General features: G+C 37.8%; 1 protein-coding gene across 1 annotated transcript in view; it reads left to right on the top strand.

The window, feature by feature from the left end:
* Window positions 1-23,657, top strand: part of LOC125668110 (transient receptor potential cation channel subfamily A member 1-like) — a 29,055-nt gene extending 5,398 nt beyond the window's left edge. The window contains exons 2-29 of the mRNA XM_048901893.2: window positions 1,049-1,208; window positions 2,093-2,249; window positions 2,802-2,980; window positions 3,187-3,294; window positions 3,407-3,515; window positions 3,952-4,055; window positions 5,911-5,958; window positions 6,072-6,196; window positions 6,359-6,407; window positions 6,500-6,694; window positions 6,778-6,861; window positions 7,108-7,190; window positions 7,280-7,441; window positions 7,609-7,720; window positions 7,820-7,989; window positions 8,074-8,158; window positions 8,246-8,383; window positions 12,232-12,302; window positions 12,993-13,182; window positions 15,347-15,463; window positions 18,224-18,390; window positions 20,186-20,246; window positions 21,148-21,216; window positions 21,317-21,490; window positions 21,664-21,732; window positions 21,869-21,982; window positions 22,399-22,520; window positions 23,296-23,657. Of these exons, the coding sequence (XP_048757850.2) occupies window positions 1,089-1,208; window positions 2,093-2,249; window positions 2,802-2,980; window positions 3,187-3,294; window positions 3,407-3,515; window positions 3,952-4,055; window positions 5,911-5,958; window positions 6,072-6,196; window positions 6,359-6,407; window positions 6,500-6,694; window positions 6,778-6,861; window positions 7,108-7,190; window positions 7,280-7,441; window positions 7,609-7,720; window positions 7,820-7,989; window positions 8,074-8,158; window positions 8,246-8,383; window positions 12,232-12,302; window positions 12,993-13,182; window positions 15,347-15,463; window positions 18,224-18,390; window positions 20,186-20,246; window positions 21,148-21,216; window positions 21,317-21,490; window positions 21,664-21,732; window positions 21,869-21,982; window positions 22,399-22,520; window positions 23,296-23,437 (3,324 nt within the window). The 5' untranslated portion in view covers window positions 1,049-1,088 and the 3' untranslated portion in view covers window positions 23,438-23,657. The remainder of the gene's footprint in view (window positions 1-1,048; window positions 1,209-2,092; window positions 2,250-2,801; window positions 2,981-3,186; window positions 3,295-3,406; window positions 3,516-3,951; window positions 4,056-5,910; window positions 5,959-6,071; window positions 6,197-6,358; window positions 6,408-6,499; window positions 6,695-6,777; window positions 6,862-7,107; window positions 7,191-7,279; window positions 7,442-7,608; window positions 7,721-7,819; window positions 7,990-8,073; window positions 8,159-8,245; window positions 8,384-12,231; window positions 12,303-12,992; window positions 13,183-15,346; window positions 15,464-18,223; window positions 18,391-20,185; window positions 20,247-21,147; window positions 21,217-21,316; window positions 21,491-21,663; window positions 21,733-21,868; window positions 21,983-22,398; window positions 22,521-23,295) is intronic.
* The last annotated feature ends 1,580 nt before the right edge of the window (window positions 23,658-25,237 follow it).

The raw sequence follows: 25,237 nt of genomic DNA, 5'->3' as shown, positions 1-25,237 counted from the left end.
ATCTAGTGATCAGTCATTCAAAAACTTACTTTGTTAAACACCACTCTGATTCCTCGCACAAGTACATTGAAGTTGAAATAGAAAATATGCTAGAGTTCCTCATTGACAATATCTTCGTGATCTTTGGTGATCAGGTCTTCCAACAAACAGTCTGTTGGAATTCCCATGGGCACGAATTGTGCTCCTTTGTTAGCTGACCTGTTTCTATATTCATATGAAGCAGAATTTATTCAAAAACTTCTACGCGAGAAGAAAAAATGTCTAGCTGTGGCCTTCAATTCGACATTTAGATATATCGATGACGTTTTGTCTATTAACAATAATAGCTTTCATTCATATGTCGATTTGATATATCCCTGTGAGCTCGAAATAAAGGACACCACAGAGTCGTCCACTTCAACTTCATACTAAGATATTTTATTGAAAGTAGACATTAACGGCAAACTGACAACTCAACTGTATGACAAACGGGATGATTTCAGCTTCTCCATCGTCAACTTCCCATATTTATGTAGCAATATTCCATTATCACCTGCATATGGTGTTTATATATCTCAACTGATTCGATATGCAAGAGCTTGTTCTGCGTATAGTCAGTTTTTAAATCGAGGTAAGCTACTGACAAACAAGTTGATGGTGCAGGGGTTTCAACAGTCTCGATTGAAGTCAGCATTTCGTAAATTCTATGGTCGTTATAACGATCTAGTTCGTCAATACAACCTCGCATTGGGTCAAATGCTGTCTGACGTGTTTCATTCTGATTATTAAGCCGTTCTTGGCACACTGATTTTGACTGCGGATAACTCCGTTTACCTGATCAGGATATAGGGCTCACGGCGGGTGTGACCGGTCAACAGGGGATGCTTACTCCTCCTAGGCACCTGATCCCACCTCTGGTGTGTCCAGGGGTCCGTGTTTGCACAACTATATATTTTGTATTGCTCATAGGAGTTATGAGATTGATCACTGTTCGTTATCTTCACCTTGCATTGAGAGAAACATTACAAACATCCATATCTCTTTGTAACAAGCGAAGGACCTGTTTCAGATCTAATGGTAACGTTAAGACAGACGATCTTCTGAGAATCATGGGTTCTCCGTCCAAAGGCAAACTACGTCACGTGGTGGGGGCGTCAACTATTTACCCCGCATATAAAAGAGGAGAGAGCGTGACGGAAAAGGCGCTGACGGACAAATCAGTTTGGCAGGTAAAGACGAACGTACATACACACACAGACACACATACAGATACACATACATACACACGTATAGACACACATACAGACACACATACATACACACGTATAGACACACATACAGACACACATACATACACACGTATAGACACACATACAGACACACATACATACACACATACATACACACAGACACACATACAGACACACATACATACACATATACAGACACATGTATAGACACACATACATACACACAGACACACATACAGACGCACGGACGGACTAACATACAGACACACGTACAGACAAACACACACAGACACACATACAGACACACGTATAGACACACATACAGACACACGTACATACACACAGACATTATAATTACACACAGATATGTGAATCACCAAAGCTATTTTAACATATACTCTTTACACTTTTGAAGGTTCGTTTTAGTTTATTTTCACGTCTTTTCGCTCCATTTAATATCTGCGAATTCAAGATTTCTATTTCTATAGCACCATATAAAAGGTAACATTACTAGTATATCATTTTTACTGTAGGGTTTAATTTTGCAATTTCTCTGACAACGTAAGCAATAAAAATTAAACAATATCAAATTATCATGTGTTCAGTGGTTTGAAATGTCCAGTGGTTTGGGATGTTCAGTGGTTTGGGATGTTCAGTGGTTTGGAATGTTCAGTGATTTGGGATGTCCAGTGGTTTGGGATATTCAGTGATTTGGGATGTCCAGTGGTTTGGGATATTCAGTGATTTGGGATATCCAGTGGTTTGGGATATTCAGTGGTTTGGGATGTCCAGTGGTTTGGGATGTCCAGTTGAAGGATCTGGATGTTTACCTCATCACCCACTCCCTGATTCTTTTGAGGTAGGCGGTACGAGATGGCAGTACCAAAGAACTGGATTGGCTATTGACAGAACACCCGGAACTAAAGGGAGAAAGGGATTTCCATGGAAACACACTCCTCCTTATAGCTGCCAAGTACAACCTCATTCAGTCAGCACGCGTATTGATATCACATAACGTCAGTGAGTAAAATCTAGTCTCTATCGTTTCCGAATAATTCTAGATTATGAATACATTTTAGAAATTCTGAAACGCCTGAGAAATGTAGTAACTTTCTATTACATATTCAATAGAAAATACATTCGTAGTACAAAGTTATGCTATCAGTCATGAAAGTTTGTAAGAGCTATTCAGATATGTTCTGGAAGAATTACAAATGTCATAGTAATACTGATTATGTTTCATTCTCAATTAATTTTCATCTTGCATATCCTATCATTGGGACAAATGCTGTTTGACGTGTTTCATACCGATTGTTAGACCGTTCTTGGTACACTGATTTTGACTACGGATTACTCGGTTTACCTGATCAAGACATAGGTATCATGGCGGGTCTGATCGGTCGACAGGGAATGCTTATTCCTCCTAGGTACCTGATCCTACCTCTGATTGTCCTAATATTCGTGTTGACTTCCATGCATGACATTTGAGTGGAATAAAATAATCAGGTTTTTGGGTGTTGTTGTCATGCGTTTTCAATCTTCATCACCGATGTTTTCGAAATATATTCCCAGATCTCAATGAGAAAAATCGAAATGATGGAATCTCTCCTCTTCACGAAGCTTCCAAGTACAACTCTGTTGATGTCGGTCATCTGCTGATAGAATCAGGAAGTGACGTCATGATACGTGACAACCAGGAAAAGACACCATTACATCACGCTGCGAGAAGAGGTCGAGTTCAGATGGTGGAGGTAATCTACAATCAAAACAAATGATACAAAGACAATAACTTCATACCTTAGCATAGTAATGATAAAAATGTTCATCAGAATTATATATCTACTTCAGATGGTGGAGGTAATCTACAATCAAAACAAATGAGACAAAGACAATAACTTCATACCTTAGCATAGTAATGATAACATTGTTCATCATGATTTTACATCTATTGTCATAGCTTTTGTTGAATGATGGGAACTCTGACATCAATGCTACAGACGAAGATAAATTGACCCCTCTTCACGAATCCATAATCCAGAAACACGATGACACAGCTACACTGTTGGTAAGGGTCATAAGATATCCTGTTACAAAGAATATTTCTCATTCCAATGTATTAGTCGTCAATACACGAGAATACTGTGTGTTAGAATATTGAAGGCTTGGTTTGCTCCTAGATGAAGAGCGGGGCTGATGTCATGAAAACAGAGATAAATGGAATTACACCGTACATGTTCGCATCTGCTGTGGAACTAATAGACGTTATGAACATGATTTGGAAAACAGGTACTAGCACGGAATTTGGTTTCGTAAAACAAATTTTAGATTAGTTACTACATATTGTTTCCCTGAAGCTGCACTCCCTATTTTGATACCGAGTGCTGTATTGTGGAATCATTAAAATTCGTGAAGGCCAATTCTCGTAGATTGTCAATATTCTAGAAATTCGTTGGGATGCATTTTCGTGGACATGCTTTCTGTACATTGAATCATTGTATGAAATGTGTTCTTCCATCATGATAACCACGGAATCCATGAAAACCAACGATTCTACAATATTCACCATTTCCAACAAAACATCATACATGAATCTTATTTTTACTTTTCATGCGTGTTTGAGTATCTCATTATTTCGACTTTTTGGTGGAAGAATTACTGTTCGTTATCTTCACCTTTTATTAAGTTTTATCAATGACCAATTTGTCTTTGTTATTGTTGACAGTGTTTAGACAGCATGGGGGACCCAACAGTCAGTTGATGGTCAATCAGAAGGACATGTGGGGAAACACAGCTCTACACATGGCGGTGGACAACCAGTGTCTGAAGGTAATAAAACCGAAAAAAAAACACCTGAATAACATTACCAAAATATCTTGTCTGTTGTTATCTGAATAGATAAGACAGATGGACATGCGAGAAAACACCGCTCCACACATGACAGTAGACAACAAATGTCTGAAGGTAACAAACCCGAAATATCCAGGTCTGCTGTTATCTGGAGTGACAACAATTTACTGACGGTAACGCGACCAAAATGTCCCTGTCTATTCTTACCTGAATAGATAATTAACGCGACCGACATATTCAGGTTTGTTATTTGAATATACAGCAAACTAACAAAATATCTGAGTTCTGTTCTTATCTGAATAACAATGGATGTCTGAGGGTAGCTTTGATAAAAAATATCCTGGTCTCTTCTTATTTGCATAGAGAGTAAATGTTAGAAAATAACGGGACCGAAATATCCAGGTCTGTTCTGATCTGAAAAGAAATGTGCAGATGTCTCATCTTCATATGTTTGTACTGTAATCAAGTGCAGGTTGGTATTGACCACCTTGCGATGAAAAGATAATCTCCTTCTTTCCCCAACTGAGGACTTTTGGGACATTTCATGCATCCATATCTGTACACATCCCAATCTCCCCAAAATGTTATAAACAATCCACGTAGCGTTTCTGGATGAGTACCTGAACATTTCTCTAGATTAAATCCATTCAGGCAGTGTTGATCTCCATTCAAGGAAGAATCCACGGTGCAACAAAAGCAAACATAAAATATGTGGGAAAAGTTCTTTACCTGTTGCAAATGCTCTCCACAACCACAACGTTACGGAAGTCTCTAAAGACCTGGACACAAATGATTTACCATGTTTCATTATATAATGGCAAACCAAGTGTCCGATTTGCTTAGAGAGTAAACGAATCTGATACTTGGTTTGCGGAGATGGTTTCACAGTAGGAAATTAATTCTGAATTTAATCAATGATCATTTTCGTATGTCGATTAAGTTATTAAATTATCTTGCGTTACGTGTGTGTTGCGTTTTTATTGCATTGCTAGAGTACCGTGAAATCCATTTAATTCGTGAAGGCCAATTGTGGTGGATTACTAATATTTTACAGTCTTAATTAGTTGTGATTTCATGGATATGGTACGCATTCTACATTTCGCTGCTGTTTAATATTCGTGTGATACGATACTCACGAAATTTCCAAAAACTGAATCCCATGAAATTTAATGATGCAAGGTGAAGATAACGAACAGTGATCAATCTCATAACTCCTACAAGCAATACAAAATAAATCGTTGGGCAAACACGGACCCCTGGACACACCAGAGGTGGGATCAGGTGCCTAGGAGGAGTAAGCATTCCTTGTTGATATGATTTTTAAATACGTTCGATGGTATGAGTATACATCTATTTTATATTCAAATTATCTCCACTTGTTCAATATATAAATATATGACATAATCATACTTTTGTCTTTAAATTCTTTACGTGATAACGTGAAAATAACAAACACGGATTAATCTAAAAAAAAAAAAATCACATAGCAAATACAAAATTAAAAACGTAAACACGGATCCCTAGAAATAACAGAGATGGGATCAGATGTCTAGGGTTTGTTTGCAGATTACTCCGTCTACTTGGTCAAGAGTAAGGGTTCACAGCAGATGTGAGCGTGATACCATCTCTTGTGTATCCAAGGGTCCATGATTGCCATTCTCTTAATTTTGTATTCTTTGTAAGATTTGTGAGATTGATCAATGTTCGTTATCATTTCATCAGAACAGTTTAAGGGTCGGTTTTAAACATAGATCTTGGTTAATTCCAAGATTGAACTTCATCTCATTTGAGTATGGAAGAGTGTACATTAATGATTAATCGTTTTAAATTTCAGTCTATTAAAGAAATTGCAAAGCACGGCGGTGAGATCGACTCAAAAAATGTAAGCATGATCCGATGTGGAAGCAGAACAAGTCAGAAGGCTTTAGTTGAGTATTGATGCTATAAGAGATATATTTCCAGAATATATAGATGATTAAATTTTTATCTTCTTAGGAATCAGGACATACACCTCTTCACAGGGCGGCGATCTTCGGTGACCTTGAGATAACAGACACATTGTTGTCCAGTGGGGCAGCCGTTGATACCCGGGACAATGATTCCTTTACTCCCTTACACAGGTATCAAACTCTCTCATAGCAAATTAATTTGAAATCACAATCATTATCATCATGGAAACAGAGAGTGATAAATTCAGATACGACGAAGTAAAGATAATAAATTATCGAATGATCATTAAATTTGTAATTGCTTGTTAATGATCAGAATATCTTTGTTTATAGAGCATGTCTATACAACCGCCATGAAGTAGTCAGTGCATTTATGAAGAATGTAAGTATGTATTCTTACTGCTACATCATGGAAATACAACTACATCTGGAAAGTCAGCAAAAACTCAAACTCACATTACATAATCCCTGTAGGGCGGAGACATAAATAAGAAAACAAAGGAATTGATGACACCTCTGATCATGGCCTGTTGGAAAGGTCATCTAGAAACGGTGGAATTCCTGTTGACCAATGGTGCTCAAATCGCAGCAGTGGACAATCTCATGAAAAACGCCCTCCACTGGACGGTTGAAAACGCTCATTTACAGGTTCTTTTGTACCTCCTGAAGGTAAGAATTCCAAGCCGGATACTAGATGTGGATGTTCGGCTACAAAAAGTAGAAAATTTCTTATAGCATTCATTATTCCACAGAAATGCGACAGTGTTATGTTGGAGTCCTTGGATTTTGCGGAGCAGACGATCACGCATTATGCAGCAAAACTTGGAAACATAGCGGTATCTGCTAAATGATTTCTAGATACCAAAATCAGTCAGTATAAATCATTAAGATCTAAATTCCCATGGTGAAAATATCCTTTTCTCATTCTCTATTATGCGGTGAAACTTGGAAACATAGCGGTGACTGTTAGATGATTCGTAAATACAAAATAGCCGTCAGTATAAACCATAACATCTGAATTCTTATGTTGTAAATATCCTTTTTCTCATTCTCTATTTCCAACAATGACATTGTATTCGTAGATTTTACAAGGCCTGATACAGCATGACTGCAAGTTGGATGTTCGTGACAGGGACGGAAGGACTCCTATTCACATAGCAGCTGAGTAAGCCTTCTTGGTATGTCCTCGAGTTTCATGACAAAATTCCGCTACACGATCAGTTGTGTAATGTGTACAAATGATTATTCCAACAGAAACGATAACGAGGCTGCAGTAGAGGTTCTGTATCACTCGAGCAACTCGGAACTGAACGATGGCGATTCAGACGGACAGACGCCGCTATCGCTGGCCGTCAGAGAAGGGCAATACAATACGGTCAAACTGCTTTTGTCACTAGGGGCTGACATCACACACAGGTAAAATTATAAGGAGCTCATAAATAACTTCTAAAAATAAAACGTAATTAAAATTAATGTAAAGAATTCTTCTTAAAATATCAACATAAAGACGACAACATTAGAATTTAAAGAGCAAAACAGCATATTGTTTTGACATGAAGTAATAGTGACCTTTGAACTTTCAGGGATGAGAACCTGTGTACAGCATTGGCTGTCGCGGCCAGGGAAGGTCATGTGAAGATCATGAAAATTCTTTTAGTGCACTACGCCGAGATAAACGCCACTGATAAAAATAAGGTGACAAAAATTCTGATTTACAATAAAAGTGAAATGATTTTATCCAAAGAGAATTAAATAACAGCAGTTCAATAAGTGTCAATATTTTGTTATTGCTAGAATACACCCTTGCATATTGCGTCCAATAAAGGTCACGTGGATTGTGTTCAGGTCCTATTGGACAAAAAAGCTGACACAATGGCCAGAAATAGCCGTGGGCAATCTCCGCTGGATTTAGCCATAGAAAATAGACATTCAGACGTTGCTGTAACATTTATGCAATCAAAAGGGTTAGTGTTTGCTTTTTTATGGCATTTCATCATCAATTATCTACTACATTCTGTCATCAAATTTAATGCTGAATATTGTTACAGATGGACTGATATCATTGGTTCTCGAGATGCTAATGGTAAAATTCCCGTAGATTCTATGATTCGAAAGTGTCCGGAGGCATTTCTGGTAAGAAAATCAGTCAGTCGATTACAGACACTACAACGTTATTGGATGAGTTGCACAGTTATCGTTCTTGTTTCTGTTTTCTCACAGATAGTTATGGAAAAATCCATGCAGACACAGGGGGATATTCCAGACAGTGTGGACTTCACCCAGAAATTCGACTTCCGTTTTATCGACCCTGGTCCGGAAGACCTCATGTCAAAAAATCGAAGATATTATGCATATGAGGTAAATTTCAAATTTGTCTCCAATACGAAATTCAATTAAGAATCCTCTACACATTTTGGAAATACTTTTAAGTAATGTACAAAGGGTTAATATAATTTATCTTAAGTCAGAATTATACATAGTGCTTTCATAAACAAGGTCAGATCAGGCTTTGTCCGCTACTGTATCCTGTAACTCAGTACTACCTGCCGAAAGGTATTGGTGTTGATGGTGGCTAGCTACCTCGATAGAATAAAAACAAAATCTGTCAAAGGCTGCCGGCTCAGGAGAGACAATGGCAACCATCTAACACCCCGCTGCCTTGTGTTCACCTATTAATAAGAAAGGTTTAAGGAGTAAACACGAAGAAAAATCCGGAGCCAAAAGTCCCTAAGGTGGTATGCTGCTGAACTTCAGCACACATCTAACAACCCCTGCGACCCTGCTGCTGCCAAACTGTATTGGCCTCAACCTTTCCTTTGAATCATAGTAGCAGCGTGGAGAGAGATGCCTACTGCACAGGCAACATACTATCCTCCATATCAGAATGCCCAGGCTTGCATCCGTCCACACCATTACCTACACACTCACACCTGCACCTGGAGAGGGCATTCTAGCTTCGCCATTTATCAGGTGTCGGCGTTTCTTCCGTCTCATTGGACAGTTACCGCCCACCTCAATCTGGTAACCAGTAATGTGTTATCCCGCCACGGTCTGCTTCTTTATTGGGTGCATGGAGTTTAGGAGAACATCCGACAAGCAAATCGTCAACTACCGCACCAGACAACAACAAAAGAAAACTCTCAAGAAAGAGACCAGCTCTAAAACTGGAGTGTTCGAACATTCGGACAATGATGCCCGGCTCTTTTTAAAACATTCAAGACATTTACAACGTCAGAAAGACAGTTGCCATCAATGATGAGCTCAAGTGACTAAATATCGACATTGTCATTCTGCAGGAAACACGGCTCGTCTATGCAGGCACATTGAAGGAGAAGGACGGACTACACATTCCTCTGGTAAGGGAAGAGCTCTGATGAGCCCAGATAACATGTAGTGGGCTTTGCAGTAAAGAACAGCTTGCTGAACATGGTTGAACCAGGCAACAACGGATCCGAGCGACTCCTGAATCTCCGCCTTAACACCACCGAAGGCCCCATCATCCTTGTTAGTGTGAATGCCCCGACGCTGTCCGCCTTTCAGGATACTAAGGATGGGTTCTATGAGAACCTTGCATCCATCATCAGCAACACCAACAGCACCGAAGAACTTGTCCTCCTGGGTAACTTCAATGCTAGAGTGGGAACAGATAACGACTCATGGCCCTCTTAAATTGGTCCGTTTGGAGTGGGAAATTAAAAGAGAACGGACAGCGACTGCTCAAGCTCTGTGCCCTCCACAATCTGTACATCACCAACTGTTTCTTAAAAAGCAAACCTCAACACAAGGTCTTCTGGAGACATCCACATTCAAAAGCAATGACACCAACTGCTGGAATATCAAAAATATTCTCCGCACACGCTCTTACCACAGCGACACGGATCACACTCTCTTGTATGCTGCAAAATCAGACTGCAACCAAAATGTTTTACCACGGAAAGAAGCCAGGGGCACCTAACATCAATGCCAGTAGGACCCGATGCTTGTCGTAAGAGGCGACTAAATGGGGCGGTCCTTCGGATGAGACCACAAAAACCGAGATCCTGTGTCACAGCAGGTGTGGCACGATAGAGACCCCTCTCTGCTCGAAGGGCGTAAACGCTGAGCATAGGCCTAAATTTTGTAGCCCTTCACCGGCAATGGTAACGTCTCCATATGAGTGAAATATTTTTGAGAGAGACGTTAAACAACATTCAATAAATCAATCGTGAAACAGTTTGCAGATACCTTTGAGAAAGAATATGATGAAAACTGAAGATAACGAAAAGTGATCAATCTCATAACTCCTATAAACAATACAAAATATAGAGTTGGGCAAACACGGACCCCTAGACACACAAGAGATGGGATCAGGTGCCTTGGGGGAGTAAGCATATCTTGAAAGAATACAATGTAACACAGCCCAGAGACACTTCCAAAGAGAAATGGTAAACTCTACGAGACACCATTTACCACACCGCCTTGACTACCTTTGGGATCAGAACCTTGACTGGTTTGATCGCAAGTCGGCGAGATGACCCCAGTTATGGAAGCCAAGAGCGCCGCACTAACAGAGTACAAGCGGTCACCCACTGAGAGGAACCTATAGCGTCTCAATGTTACCAGGAGCAAGGTCCAGCATAGTGCCAAGCGCAGCGCCAACGAGTACTGAGTACTGGACAGAGCACAGCGAGACGATCTAGACAGCTGCTGAAATGAGGAATGTGTAATGGCATCAGAAACGCTCTAGTACTAACGTGGAGCAAGACAGCCCCCTCAAATCCACCTCTGGGGAAGTCATTACTGACCAAGGCCGGCTAATGGAGAGATGGTTGGAACACTGCTCCGACCTCTACTCCAGAGAGAATACAGTAACTCCGCAGCCCTCGACGCTATTAAATGCATGCCAGTAATGGAGCTCAATGCAGAACCAACCAAGGACGAGCTGAGCAAGGTCATTAAGAGTTTGGCTACAGGCAAGGCACTAGGCAATGACAGTACCCTCCAGATCTCATTAAGCGCTGCAAGACTGCCTTACTGTACCCTTTGCATGAAGTCCTATGCCAGTGCTGGAGAGAGGGAACTGTGTCGTAAGACATGAGAGATGCCAAGATCGTCACTCTATACAAAATCAAGGGCGAGAGAAGCTACTGCAACAACTACAGAGGCATCTCCCTTCTCAGTATCGATGGCAAAGTCTGCGCTCGGGTCCTCCTGATCCGCCTACAGAAGCTGGCTGAGCGTGTCTACCCAGAATCACAGTATGGCTTCTGAGCTAAAAGGTCCACAATATACATGGTTTTCTCCCTTCGTCAACTCCTCGAGAAGTGTAGAGAGCAGCAGATGTCCCTGTATATTGCATTCGTCGACCTCACCCGCCTAAGATCAAGGGTGTGTAACAATCCCAAGTTGACCGTGAAGACAAAGATGGCTGTGTACAACGACTTTGTCCTCATCACTCCCTGTATGGTAGCGAGACATGGACCACGTACGCCCACCAGAAGAAAAGGCCGAAACCTTCCACCTTAGAAGCCTCCGAGGCATATAGCAGTAACAGAAGAGAAGTGAGTCAACAGAAAGGAAACGACAGCCAACAGGCCAGAATCATCGTAAATATGCGACCAATGCGACAGAGACTGTCACTCTCACATCGGTCTCTACAGCCACAAGAGGCACTGCTCAAGTTGAGTAGACATCCTAAACAGAGGATCAGTATCCATGGTCAGTCATGACTGCTGCTGCTTTTATAAACCAAAGTATCGTGTGACTAGATGAGAAAAATTTATTTATTGAAGCTGTATTACGTTACAAGAAAGTGTCTTCTTTAATATAATTATTTTGAAATGATGTTCAAGTCAACATTTCGCAAATTATATGTTCGTTATAACGATCTAGTTTGCCAATACAACCGATCATTGGGTTAAATGCTGTCTGGTGTGTTTCATTAGACCGTTCGTTGATTTTGACAGTAGATAGTTAGGTAGATATATAGTATTGTATAAGTGTCCCTTGATTAGCCTGAAATGTTAGATGATACAAATAATGATATAAGATACACGAATTAAAACTTTTCGATGTGTAGTGTATTGATATTTTAATCTTTAAGTTAATAATACACGTAAATGTAAACAAACTATAACGATGTTTAATTTTCAATGAGAATTACGTACTATATAGTGGTCTTCAAAATAGTCATACATAAGATGAAACTTGGTTGTTTTACATTACAGACCATGGTGAAGTACAACCGGGAGGAGTTACTCACACATCCACTCGTTCAGCAATGCTTACTGCTTAAATGGTAATCAATGCTTATTTGTGTGAAACTGAAAATTGGTATTTACGAAGACAAAATGTTTTGAATATAGATAAAACAAAATGTATGCTTAAGGGAACACAGAAACGGAAATCGAAATCAAATAACCCCGTCCTAAATTTGCAGATCTCTGGGCAAATATTTTTTAATTTCGAAGTTCAAAAACTGCTTGATGTTGAAATTGATTAGTAAATTGTCAGGGTTAGGGTTAGCGTTAATTTGATGTAAATTTAGTTTAGGAGTGTTTGACTTGTAGATCAATCAATTTACGTAAAACTAAGAAATTTCTTTCACTGCCAATCGGGAAGCTTTTCTATAATGCATACATTTTACAAACCTATCAATTACTGTATCACTGTTTGGGGAAACACGCATAAGAAGTATGGTTAAGGAACGCATTTGAAAATTGTAAAACGAACTGCCAGAATTATACTTAATACAAACCTAGATGTTTCCTCAAAACTACACAAGTGTATTATCCTGAATAAAGCTTTTTATACAATGCGTCCTAAATATTTCTACGATCTTTCAAACTTTTAAAGATGAATAGATAGATAAACTTTCATTTTATCATGTAACTCCTGATAGTTTACAATATGAACGTCATTCAAAACTATAAATCTCTTGCTCTCTTTCAATGAAGCGTTTGGTATATTCCTTTTTTCTTTTGTGCAGGAAAACATTTGGTCGACCCGTGTACTACCTGAACGTCACCCTGTTTATCCTCTACCTCGGGATGATCAATATTTACGGCATCTTCATGCCAAAAATCTCCACAAATCTCCTAGACAATGTCCGTCGGTGTCCAATTACTCTGAACTCTACCATGCTGCAAAATCAGACGGTGGTCGACTATTATGTTCAGGTACGTTATAGCAAACATAAGCAATACACTCAAACTTCGTTATACCGAAGTTGTTGAGAATTAAAAAAAAAAAAAAAAAGAATTGCGAGATATACAACGATTCAAGATTCCCGATGTTAAATCCAAATATCACAAAAGAATACACATAAACAAACAATGAGGAACAATACAGTCAAACCTTAAATTTACAGGGATGCGAAATAATCGAAGTCATATAAATTTTCTGTTCGTTATTTTCACCTTTCATACAAAATAATGATAATCAAGACAACGATGAAAGGTAAAGATAACGAACAGTGATCAATCTCATAACTCCCACAACCAATACAAAATAGATAGTTGGGCAAACACGGACTCCTGGACACACCAGAGGTGGGATCAGGTGCCTAGGAGGAGTAAGCATCCCCTGTTGACCGGTCACAACCGCCGCGAGCTCTATATCCTGATCAGGTAAACGGAGTTATCCGCAGTCAAAATCAGTGTGCCAAGAACGGCTCAACAATCGGTATGAAACACGTCAGACAGCATTTGACCCAATGCGAGGTTGTATTGACGATCTACGTGATAAGGACCATAGAATTTGCGAAATGCTGACTTCAATCGAGACTGTTGAAACCCCTGTACCATCAACTTGTTTGTCAGTAGCTTACCTCGATTTAAAAACTGACTATACGCAGAACAAGCTCTTGTATATCGAATCAGTTGAGATATATAAACACCACAGGTGATATTGGAATATTGCTATATAAATACATTTACACAGAATCACTTTCATAATAAATAATCAACAAAACTGTGTATCTTGTATGATCCTCTTAAATGTACGTTAAATAACTGTATCCCATTTCCATTCTAAATGACCGTGTAGCGTGTGGCGAGAATTCCATCGTCATCGAAAGCAAGTATTTTGATTTGCCTAGATGATCGAGCGGTCTAGCTCGCTCGTCACAGGCTGCTTGGAGATTTTGTTCCGTGGGTCGTGATTTCAACCTCGGGTAAAGGCGGACGTGGGTATCCAAATAAAATAAAGTGAAATTTTCTGTGCTTTATATATAGATAGTGAAGAAAACAGTGATAAACAATAGTACAGGCAATTTCCCAGCTCAGTTAAGGCTATCCGAGAAAAATCACAGTGCTGTTATAAATGTATCTCTGTGCACCTCGCACCATATGACGTCGCAATGAAAAAGTACATCACAGCGTACATGTTCTGATAGTAGTATCGCGGGGAAAGTGTCATAATATTTTGTCGTTATTTAGTACTGTTATCAAGTGATAAGCTGTATACATGAAAATATATCTTGTCAAATGAATATATATATATATATATATATATATATATATATATATATAATTCAATTATTCAATATCAAATCATTCTTCATTTTTAATATATAGTATGCACGAAGGTGATATTCATATTATATTGTGACCTTGAAAATCGCCCCTAATCTGAATGACTGATGCGTTTAAAAATTCTCTCATGTGCATAAATTATCTCATACTACCGAAACTGCGGAAAAGTTCAGGTTCATCTGCTATTAAAAACAATATGAATTTTTCTGCTATATAATCTAGATATATTTATGCGTTTAAAAGTGCGGGGAGCAATTTCTGTCTTGTATATTAACGGTATGATATATATAAGAATATGGACAACCCCGGTAATTCGCTGATGACTGTTGATATGTTGTTAAATTACAGCATGGTTAGTTTGAGTACGCATTTGTTCCCAACACTTTTCATGTTAAGGATTTTTATTTTTTTCTGAGTATATCAATAAAAATTAAGCTGGTTAACCGCATGAACCTGAACTTTTGTTCACAAGTAGGGCCTCTTACTGTTTTCCAAAAATAAAGTGTTACGTGATATTTAAGTGACGTCACGGGAAATTACCATGAGGGGAATTTACAGTAGCTCGGTCACAGTCAACATATGGGTAGTATCGTTTCGGTGTTTAACCGTAAAAAGTGTAATGATACCTGTGAATTTGAGGTGCAATTTTACCCCATGGTTATTTTGCATTTGACTATGGAAGCCCTTAACCTAGCTGCGTTTCTCATGGTATAAATTTTATGATTAAGTTTATTAACTATTGCTACACATTTATTTTGGATTCGTTCACTATATTGAAATATAGTATGATATATCAAACTTTTTCCAGAATGGTCAAATTTCGAACATCATAATAGAGAGTACTGGTCTTACGGTCCTTACAGCTTTCTTGTTTGCTGTGGTGCTCATGTTTTACATCAGAGAACTCATCAGTCTTTACACAAGGGTATGTATCGCTGTGTGTAATCTACAACAAGGGTGTGTATCACTGTGTGTAATCTACAACAAGGGTATATATCGCTGTGTGTAATGTACAAAACACAAGGTTATGTATCACTGTGTGTAATATACAACAAGGGTATATATCGCTGTGTGTAATCTACAACAAAGGTATGTTTCACTGTGTGTAATCTACAGCAAGGGTATGTTTCACTGTGTGTAATCTACAACAAGGGTATGTATCACTGTGTGTAATGTACAACAAGGGTGTGTATCACTGTGTGTAATCTACAACAAAGGTATGTTTCACTGTGTGTAATCTACAACAAGGGTGTGTATCGCTGTGTGTAATCTACAACAAAGGTATGTTTCACTGTGTGTAATCTACAACAAGGATATGTATCGCTGTGTGTAATCTACAACAGGGGTATATATCACTGTGTGTAATCTACAACAAGGTATATATCACTGTGTGTAATATACAACAAGGATATGTATCACTGTGTGTAATCTACAACAAGGATATGTATCACTGTGTGTAATCTACAGCAAGGGTATATATCACTGTGTGTAATCTACAACAAGGTATATATCAGTGTGTGTAATCTACAAGAAGGTTATATATCACTGTGTGTAGTGTACAACAAGGTTATATATCACTGTGTGTAATCTACAACAAGGTTATATATCACTGTGTGTAATCTACAACAAGGTTATATATCACTGTGTGTAATCTACAAGAAGGGTGTGTATCGCTGTGTGTAATCTACAACAAGGTATATATCGCTGTGTGTAATGTACAAAACACAAGGTTATGTATCACTGTGTGTAATATACAACAAGGGTATATATCGCTGTGTGTAATCTACAACAAAGGTATGTTTCACTGTGTGTAATCTACAGCAAGGGTATGTTTCACTGTGTGTAATCTACAACAAGGGTATGTATCACTGTGTGTAATGTACAACAAGGGTGTGTATCACTGTGTGTAATCTACAACAAAGGTATGTTTCACTGTGTGTAATCTACAACAAGGGTGTGTATCGCTGTGTGTAATCTACAACAAAGGTATGTTTCACTGTGTGTAATCTACAACAAGGATATGTATCGCTGTGTGTAATCTACAACAGGGGTATATATCACTGTGTGTAATCTACAACAAGGTATATATCACTGTGTGTAATATACAACAAGGATATGTATCACTGTGTGTAATCTACAACAAGGATATGTATCACTGTGTGTAATCTACAGCAAGGGTATATATCACTGTGTGTAATCTACAACAAGGTATATATCAGTGTGTGTAATCTACAAGAAGGTTATATATCACTGTGTGTAGTGTACAACAAGGTTATATATCACTGTGTGTAATCTACAACAAGGTTATATATCACTGTGTGTAATCTACAACAAGGTTATATATCACTGTGTGTAATCTACAAGAAGGGTGTGTATCGCTGTGTGTAATCTACAACAAGGTATATATCACTGTGTGTAATCTACAACAAGGGTATATATCACTGTGTGTAATCTACAACAAGGATATGTATCACTGTATGTAATGTACAAGGGTATGTATCACTGTGTGTAATCTACAACAAGGGTATGTATCGCTGTGTGTAATCTTCAACAAGGTATATATCACTGTTTGTAATTTACAACAAGGGTATGTATCACTGTGTGTAATCTACAACAAGGATATGTATCACTGTGTGTAATCTACAACAAGGGTATGTATCGCTGTGTGTAATCTACAACAAGGTATATATCACTGTGTGTAATGTACAACAAGGGTATATATCACTGATATCATGTGTTTTACTATCTATAGTATGGGGGGGGGGGGGTGTCAAGTCATGAACACAATGTTTTCTGTTTTCTAGTCTGTTCATTTTCCGACGAGATGTCTGTTGTTTTTAAAACGACATGTTATTAGTACAACTTGTTTAAGCACAATTTGATGTTATGTGTTCGTTTTCTCACAGACTATAAATCACATGATTCTTATTACTTTGATAAAGAAAATCAAATTAAACCGTTCTATCGCTAAGTAAATTCTCTTTGACGTGTTTCATTCCAATTGTGAGGCCGCTCTTTACACACTGGTTTTGATTGCGGAATACATCGCTTCACTTATCAAAATATGGGGCTCATGGTGGGTGTGATCGTTGCACAGGGATGCTTACTCCTCCTAGACATCTGATCCCACCCCTGGTATGTCCAGGGTTCTGTGTTTGGCTTACCGTTAATTGTGTATTCTTTGAAAGAGTTATGAGATTGATCACTGTTCGATATCTTCATCTTTATAGGAGTTATGAAATTGATCACTGGTCGTTATCTTCACCTTTCTATTAAGCGGCTTATCATTTTGTTTGAAGAATCCCAAACGAATAAAAACAAACAAGAAACATCCCATTCTTCCGAAATCTTGTGCTTTCCACGCCGGATGTAACTAGTAAATTGGAGATGCTTACTCCTCCTAAGCACCTGATCCCACCTCTGGTATGTCCAGCGGTCCGTGTTTGCCTACTCTTAATTTCCTAATTTGGTATTCTTTATAGGAATTACGAAATTTATCACTTATCGTTATCTTCATCTTTTCATCATGAACCTGGCTCTGCGTAAGCAGCCTGTCACGTAGCGTAAATGCCTGCAAGTAAAACATCCCAACAATTTCTAAATAACGATATGTCACATTTTCCGCATCTTGTGCTTCCCACAAAGAGATGTTCACTGACTTGTCACCTGTTTCTTTGCTCTCCAGAGATGGCGGTACTTCCTGTTGCCTTTTAACTACGTTGCCTTGACGATGCTAGTTGGAACCTCCTTTGCCTTGAGCCCTTTTAACTACATCCCGTGTGAGCACCAGTGGAGGGCTGCATGGATCGCTACATTATCAGCCTGGATCTGTCTCATCTCTATTCTCAGGGGGTAAGTTCATATTAAGTCCCGCTTATGTGTGGGATGGGGAGGGTGGAGGGATGTATGACAAATTTTATCTTCATTCTGTCTTCAGAAATACTCCTGGTTATTTCTTTCACAGTTCTTCAGTTTCATTTTTGTTTCTTTGACCAAATGTCTTTCTTTACTTGCTTTAGATTACGTTTGTACCATAAAACCAACTCTATTTGAGATTAACAAAGATTAATTGGTTTGTTTCCTTGACAGAGATGATCTTAAAGAAATACAAAAGACATGTGGTTTGCACAAACCTCGCACAAATTTCTCGCAGCGAAGTAAATGTTTACAATAATATGTACGTGTATCAGTAAAATATGAAAGCATGAAAGGTGAAGATAACGAATAGTGATTAATCCCACAACTTCTATAAGCAACACAAAGTAGAAATTTGGGCAAAAACTATGGATATACTAGAGGTGGGATCAGGTGCACAGGATGAATAAGCATCCCCTGTCGACCGGTCACACCCACCTTGAGCCCTATATCTTGATCAGGTAAACATATAAAGTGTAGAACCATGTTATTTTTTTTAGTGTACAGAGAACATATTTGATATTTAATAAAGAATTTTAGTAATATAGCTTTCAGTGCTTCAGATATACATGCTATCCATTGTATCTGTTTTATAAACCCAAGAAACTCTTAAAATATTTCTACCATTTTCATTTCTATTCAACAATGTAAGGTGAAGATAACGAACAGTGATCAATCTCATAACTCCTATAAGCAATACAAAATAGATAGTTGGGCAAACACGGACCCCTGGACACACCAGAGGTGGGATCAGGTGCCTAGGAGGAGTAAGCATCCCCTGTTGCAAATATCAAAATTTATTTCACATTATTACGATGGTTTTTTTTTTATATAAATGCCTGACTCTGCAAAACCTGAATAGAATTCACCCATTTTCATTTTTCTCGGCAATTGCTGGATTTGTTTCATGTTTTATACATTGTCCTTTTATTTTCCTTCCTTGTTTACATTCTTTCTTTTCGAAGTGCATCTTCATATTACTTTCGTTAAAGAAAAATTCATCTACCATCCCTTTCATTGTTGTAAAGATACATCTTCAGTTTCCCCATCGTCAACTTTGTAACCTGGTGCTTGTAATGTTCTGTTTATGATGAATATTTAAATGTTCTGTGTATGATGAATATTTAAATGTTCTGTGTATGATGAATATTTATATGTTCTGTGTAGGATGAATATTTAAATGATTCAATGTAATGTTCTGTGTATGATGAATATTTAAATAGAGGAGGGGTACTAACAGATAAGGTAATGTTACAGAGCTTTCAGCCATCTCGTTTAAAATCAGCATTTCGCAAATACTATGGTCATTATAATTATCTTATTTGGAAATGCAAGGTGTAACTGGGTCAGATGCTCTCTGATGCTTTTCAATTTTTTTTTGCCTTTATTCACATCTTTCGAGAAAAGCAGTTATCAGGTTGCTTTCTTCAATAGAGCCTGCCTTCAACCAAGTCCAACTTAATATCTAACATTTTTGGAATCTAATTTTAAAACAATAAGTATTCATGAATCAACGGATTCCGTCTCAATGTCCTTCATTCTACAAAGTCCTTTCAGACTCTTTTTTAAATTCACATTTATTAATATTTCAATCATATTTCATGATAGAATGATACATTCATTTGTCTTAAGATGTGTCTTCATTTGACTTTCTTTTGACAATTTTACCTTTTCACATCAGGCTGATACAGTTTGTGTTGTTAAAATCATATACTTATTCTTATCGTTGTAGACTGGACGTGGTCGGAATATACTTTGTCATGTTGGAGCAAGTGTTCATGTCTTTATTCAAGGTTAGAGCAAGTGTTCATGTCTTTATTCAAGGTAAGAGTTAGTATTACCTGCATTCAATTTCATTATATTTAAGCCAAGTCGTACAGCAATGGAACAGTGACCATATACTACAACACGTGAAGCTGGTGACGTCTCTACAGGAGTGAAAATTATCGAATAAAACAACGTACGAACTACAAAAACATATCATTATACCTCATATAAAGAATCACTAGTAAAATATAATCTGATTGGCTGAGAAGGTCACGTGACCGTCGTGTTTGCTCGGCAACAAAACGCCGTGTTTCCCCCTTTCGGATATTTCTTGTTTCACTTTCGTTTCCAGTTAAATGAACAAATCCGAGTGTTTTGAATGACGCAGACGACAACAAACATGAGCAGCCTCGTGCATTATCCATAAATTCAGCGTCAAGGTAAACGAAGTTTATTGTGACATCACAATAAGTCTGAGTCATTGTACTTTCATAGTTCGTAAGGTACAAAATATGCGGGTCTCTGGTATACAGTTCAATCTCTTGGTTTTGGATGACAGAAAAACAAACAAGTAAATCAGCATTCGTGGAGAATGGAAATACAAAACTGGTTATCATAGATCACTGTATTTCGTTATTTGTACCTTCTAATACGTTGACGGCGCGGTGTTACTGTTAAAGCAATCTCAGCTACATACAATGTATAGATGAGCGGACTCCAGTTTTAAATGCAATTTTGTAGTCTTGCTTTGTTTCGGAATAATAAACAATTTGTTGGATGAATGTTTGGGAGATATGCATATTTATTCACCCAAGAAAAATCAATATTTGTTGCCGTTGTGGAATATGATTTTTCTTGGGTGAATAAATCTTCATATCTTTCTCTCTATAAATGTATAATGATACGTCCCACTCACGATTCTTTCAGATATCTCTGGTACTGGTCGTCTTTCTAATAGCCTTTTCCCAAGCATTTTATATCACCATGTCACAAACTGTGAGTAAACATGAGTCACCTATATAGGTGTATAGATAATCTGAATATATCACCATTACAATGTGTCCAAAGTCACTCAACATAAAGGCTCTCGTTTCAGGCGGGATTTCAGCCAGGCGAGTTCTTCCCGCTGACTGTGCTTTCTATGACAATCGGAGAGATAAACTTCATAGACAACTTTATGAGTGGTAGCAATGCAGCGTTCTACTACGACAATCTCATCTTGTTTTTTCTCTTCGCTCTGATCATGCCGATTTCTCTCATGAACTTACTGGTTAGTGTTCATTTCTGGTGAAAAAATTCTTTGTGTGTTGATTACACTTTCCATGTTTGTTACATTCTGTAATTTACCAGATCATCAGTTTAGGAGTATTGTCCTTAGAAGGAGTACCCTTGATCTTAAAGTTTAAGTGAAAAGAGAACGAGTTATTTTTCTTTCTTATCAAGATTGGGGTTGCTGTTGGTGATACCGAAGCTGTTAAAAAGAAGGCCTATATGACCAGATTGTCCATCCAGGTTATTTTCTCTATGAGGAATCTACAATTTGAATTACATGGTTCTATATATGAGAAGAACCTTTAAGATTGTGATCGTGAATAGAATCGTATAATTTATTCTATAGAATATCATTCATTTCCATTTTTCTTTCCAGATTGACTTCTTGAGCAACACAGAAACAACCTTCCCCAGATCTCTTCAGAAAAGATTTTATAAAAGAAGCCACACCGTTATGCCAAACAAGAACATGTATTCAAAATTTAATAGGGTAAGCTAATCTATTACCATGCGTCTGGATTTAGTGTTACGTCTGATTGTCGAATTCAGTATTTTCTTACATTAATTTATCAAGTTATACTACCTCTTCATCTTTCTAAATTAAACGTTTTCACCAAACTGATTTCTTGAATCATTAACACACAACAAAAGGATACCGGTATTTCATTCTTAGGTTTAGATTAAACTGGTGTTGGTTTCCTTTTTCCATTCCATATATAAGTTCAGTATACACTTTTTTGCAACCTTGGTAACACTTTGATTTTTTTTTTTTTGCACATTGCTCAAACAAAATAATTTTCTAAGACTGACTCACGAGTTGGAAGGGGGAAACAAACATGATATTTGTACACATGTAGGTCTGATTTTGGCAGTGTATGTCTTGATATATTGTACGTTAATTTTCAGTTCTATGAAAATTTGTTTGGTGAACGGCGAAACAACCAAGCGTTTATAAGCGAGGAGAAGCCAGACTACGTAACAGAAAACGTAAAAAAGTTACAGGAGGATGTGCGCAAGACCAAATTACAGTAAGATGTAGTTATTTCTTATGTAAATAAAATGAGATGTGATTAAACGATCTAATTTACCAATACCTGTCATGGGTTCAAATGTTGTCTCACGTGTTTAAAATCAATTGTTAGGCCGTTCTTTATACACTGATTTTGACTACGGATTACTCTGTTTATCTGATCAAGATATAGGGATCATGGCTGGTGAAACCGGTCGAGAGGGAATGCTTACTTCTCCTAGGCATCTGATCTCACCTCTGGTATATCCAGGTGTACTTGTTTGCCAAACTTTTAATTTTGTTTTTGTATAAGAGTTATGAGATTGATCACTGTCGTTATCTTCACCTTTTCACCTTATCAAAATACATAGTTGTTTCAAGGGAGACATATTGTTTTTGTACTTTCCGTCCGTCCGTCTGTTCGTGTGTCTGTAACAAAATCTTATGAACGTTTTTCCTCCTATATGGCTGATTGGATAAACTTGAAACTTTGTACAATGCTTCATTGCCATTTGTAGATGTGCATATTGTAGGGACAGGAGGATCCAATGCTTCCCTTAAAGTTATAGTGGATCTGAGGGATGGGGGGTGTAAAATAGTATGTGAACACTTCTCCTATGTGGCTTATCGGAGTTCATTATGTCTATGTTCCTGCTCATGCTTTCTCCTCCAAACCATCCAGTACATTATCGGGAGAATGTTTCATTTTTGATCACTTCCAATTTGGGTAGCTGGGAAAACATATACATGTATATCTAAACAAGCTCTAGCTTACTATTGGTTTTATTTGATAGACTTGCACAGGCGACATCACTTCAGAAACAGTCTCTGGAGTTATTGAAGCAGATGTGTGAGCAGTTACATGTCCGTTATACCCTGGATAATGTCTCTCTGGCAGAGTCTCACAGGACGGAAATCCACAGCAGGATTGAATAAAGAATAAATGTTGTCTATTGATAGCTACCCATGGCTAAATTCTATCTACCGATGGCGATTTAGTGACAGTGTATGATTGATCCCTAGTCTGTTAATAATTACTTTTATTGTATTAAAATGCTCCACATTGTTGGTCTTTAGTTTTGTTAGACACTTTTTTTTATTAAAGAAAATACATTGAATAATAAACAATCACTGCAAACATGTGTTCTTATTCTTTGATCATGAATTCATAAGATGGTTTCTTTGTTTCGAAATATGTGCTTTCATTTCTATCAGCATTCGTAATATTGCAGCTCTTGTGTTATTTCTCCTTGAAAGTTGAGTTACAACACTTGTCATCTATGACATGTGATATGCATAAATAATGTCTCCCTAACGCTTGTACAACAGAGGTAACATGAAGAGGTCCATGTTGCAGCATGTCAGGATGGGGAGACATGAAGAGGTCCATGTTGCAGCATGTCAGGATGGGGAGACATGAAGAGGTCCATGTTGCAGCATGTCAGGATGGGGAGACGTGAAGAGGTCCATGTTGCAGCATGTCAGGATGGGGAGTACTCAGAGTCCCTTATGAATAATCTAGCAAGCGTACGAGGCTGTCCATGGCCGGAAGAATTTTGAACAGTTGGTATCGCAGTATTTGATTCAATATTTACCAGTGAACTCGAAATAAAGGACACCACAGAAGCTTCCACATCTGTTTCATATTTGGATATTTTATTGAACATTGATGTTAACGGCAAACTGACAACACAGATTTATGATAAACGGGATGACTTCAGCTTCTCCATCGTCAACGTTCCATATTTATGTAGTAATATTCCATTATCACATTCATATGGTGTTTATGTCTCACTTGTTTGATGTGTATGATCAATTTGTTTAATTGAGTTAGACTACTAACTAATGAGGTAATGTGAAATTCTATAGCCATTGTAACGATTTATTCCAGGAGTCTGCGGAAATTCCCATGGACACGAATTGTGCTCCTTTGTTAGCTAACCTGTTTTTATATTCATATGAAGCAGAATTTATTCAAAAACTTCTACGTGAGAAGAAAAGATATATTGCTGTGGCCCTCAATTCGACATTGAGATATATCGACGACGTATCATCTATTAATGATTCATCTATTAATCTTATAACCATATGTTGTAATATATTCTTTTTTAAAGTAAAGGCTGGTTTGTCGCATGAACTCATAATGTTTAAATTGTTTTATTTTATTTGGATGTTATATTTTATGCTCTGATTAATCTTATCATGTTTTACATTTTACATTGTTAAAGCACTTAGAGTAATTACAAATTATATAATGCGCTATATAAATGCCGCACATTATTATTATTATTGTTAACAATAATAACTTTCATTCATATGTCGATTCGATATATCCCTGTGAACTCGAAATAAAAGACAGCACAGAGTCGTCCACTTCATCTTCATACTTAGATATTTTATTGAAAGTACATGTAAATATTAGTGGGAAACTAACAACTCAACTTTATAACAAACGGGGTGATTTCAGCTTCTCTATCGCCAACTTCCCATATTTACTGCATATGGTGTTTATAGCTCTCAACTGATTCGATACACAAGAGCTTTCTCTGCGTATGATCAGGTTTTAAATAGAGGTAAGCTACTGGCAAACAAGTTGATGGTACAAGGGTTTCAACAGACTTGTTTAAAGTAAGCATTTCGCAAAATCTATGATCGTTACAACGATCTAGTTCGTCAATACAACCTATCATTCGGTCAAATGCTGTTTGACGTGTTTCATACCGAATGTTAGGCCGT

The sequence above is a fragment of the Ostrea edulis genome, chromosome 4, assembly GCF_947568905.1.
Source record: "Ostrea edulis chromosome 4, xbOstEdul1.1, whole genome shotgun sequence".
Taxonomy (NCBI): domain Eukaryota; kingdom Metazoa; phylum Mollusca; class Bivalvia; order Ostreida; family Ostreidae; genus Ostrea; species Ostrea edulis.
This window is presented reverse-complemented; position numbering and strand designations above follow the sequence as displayed.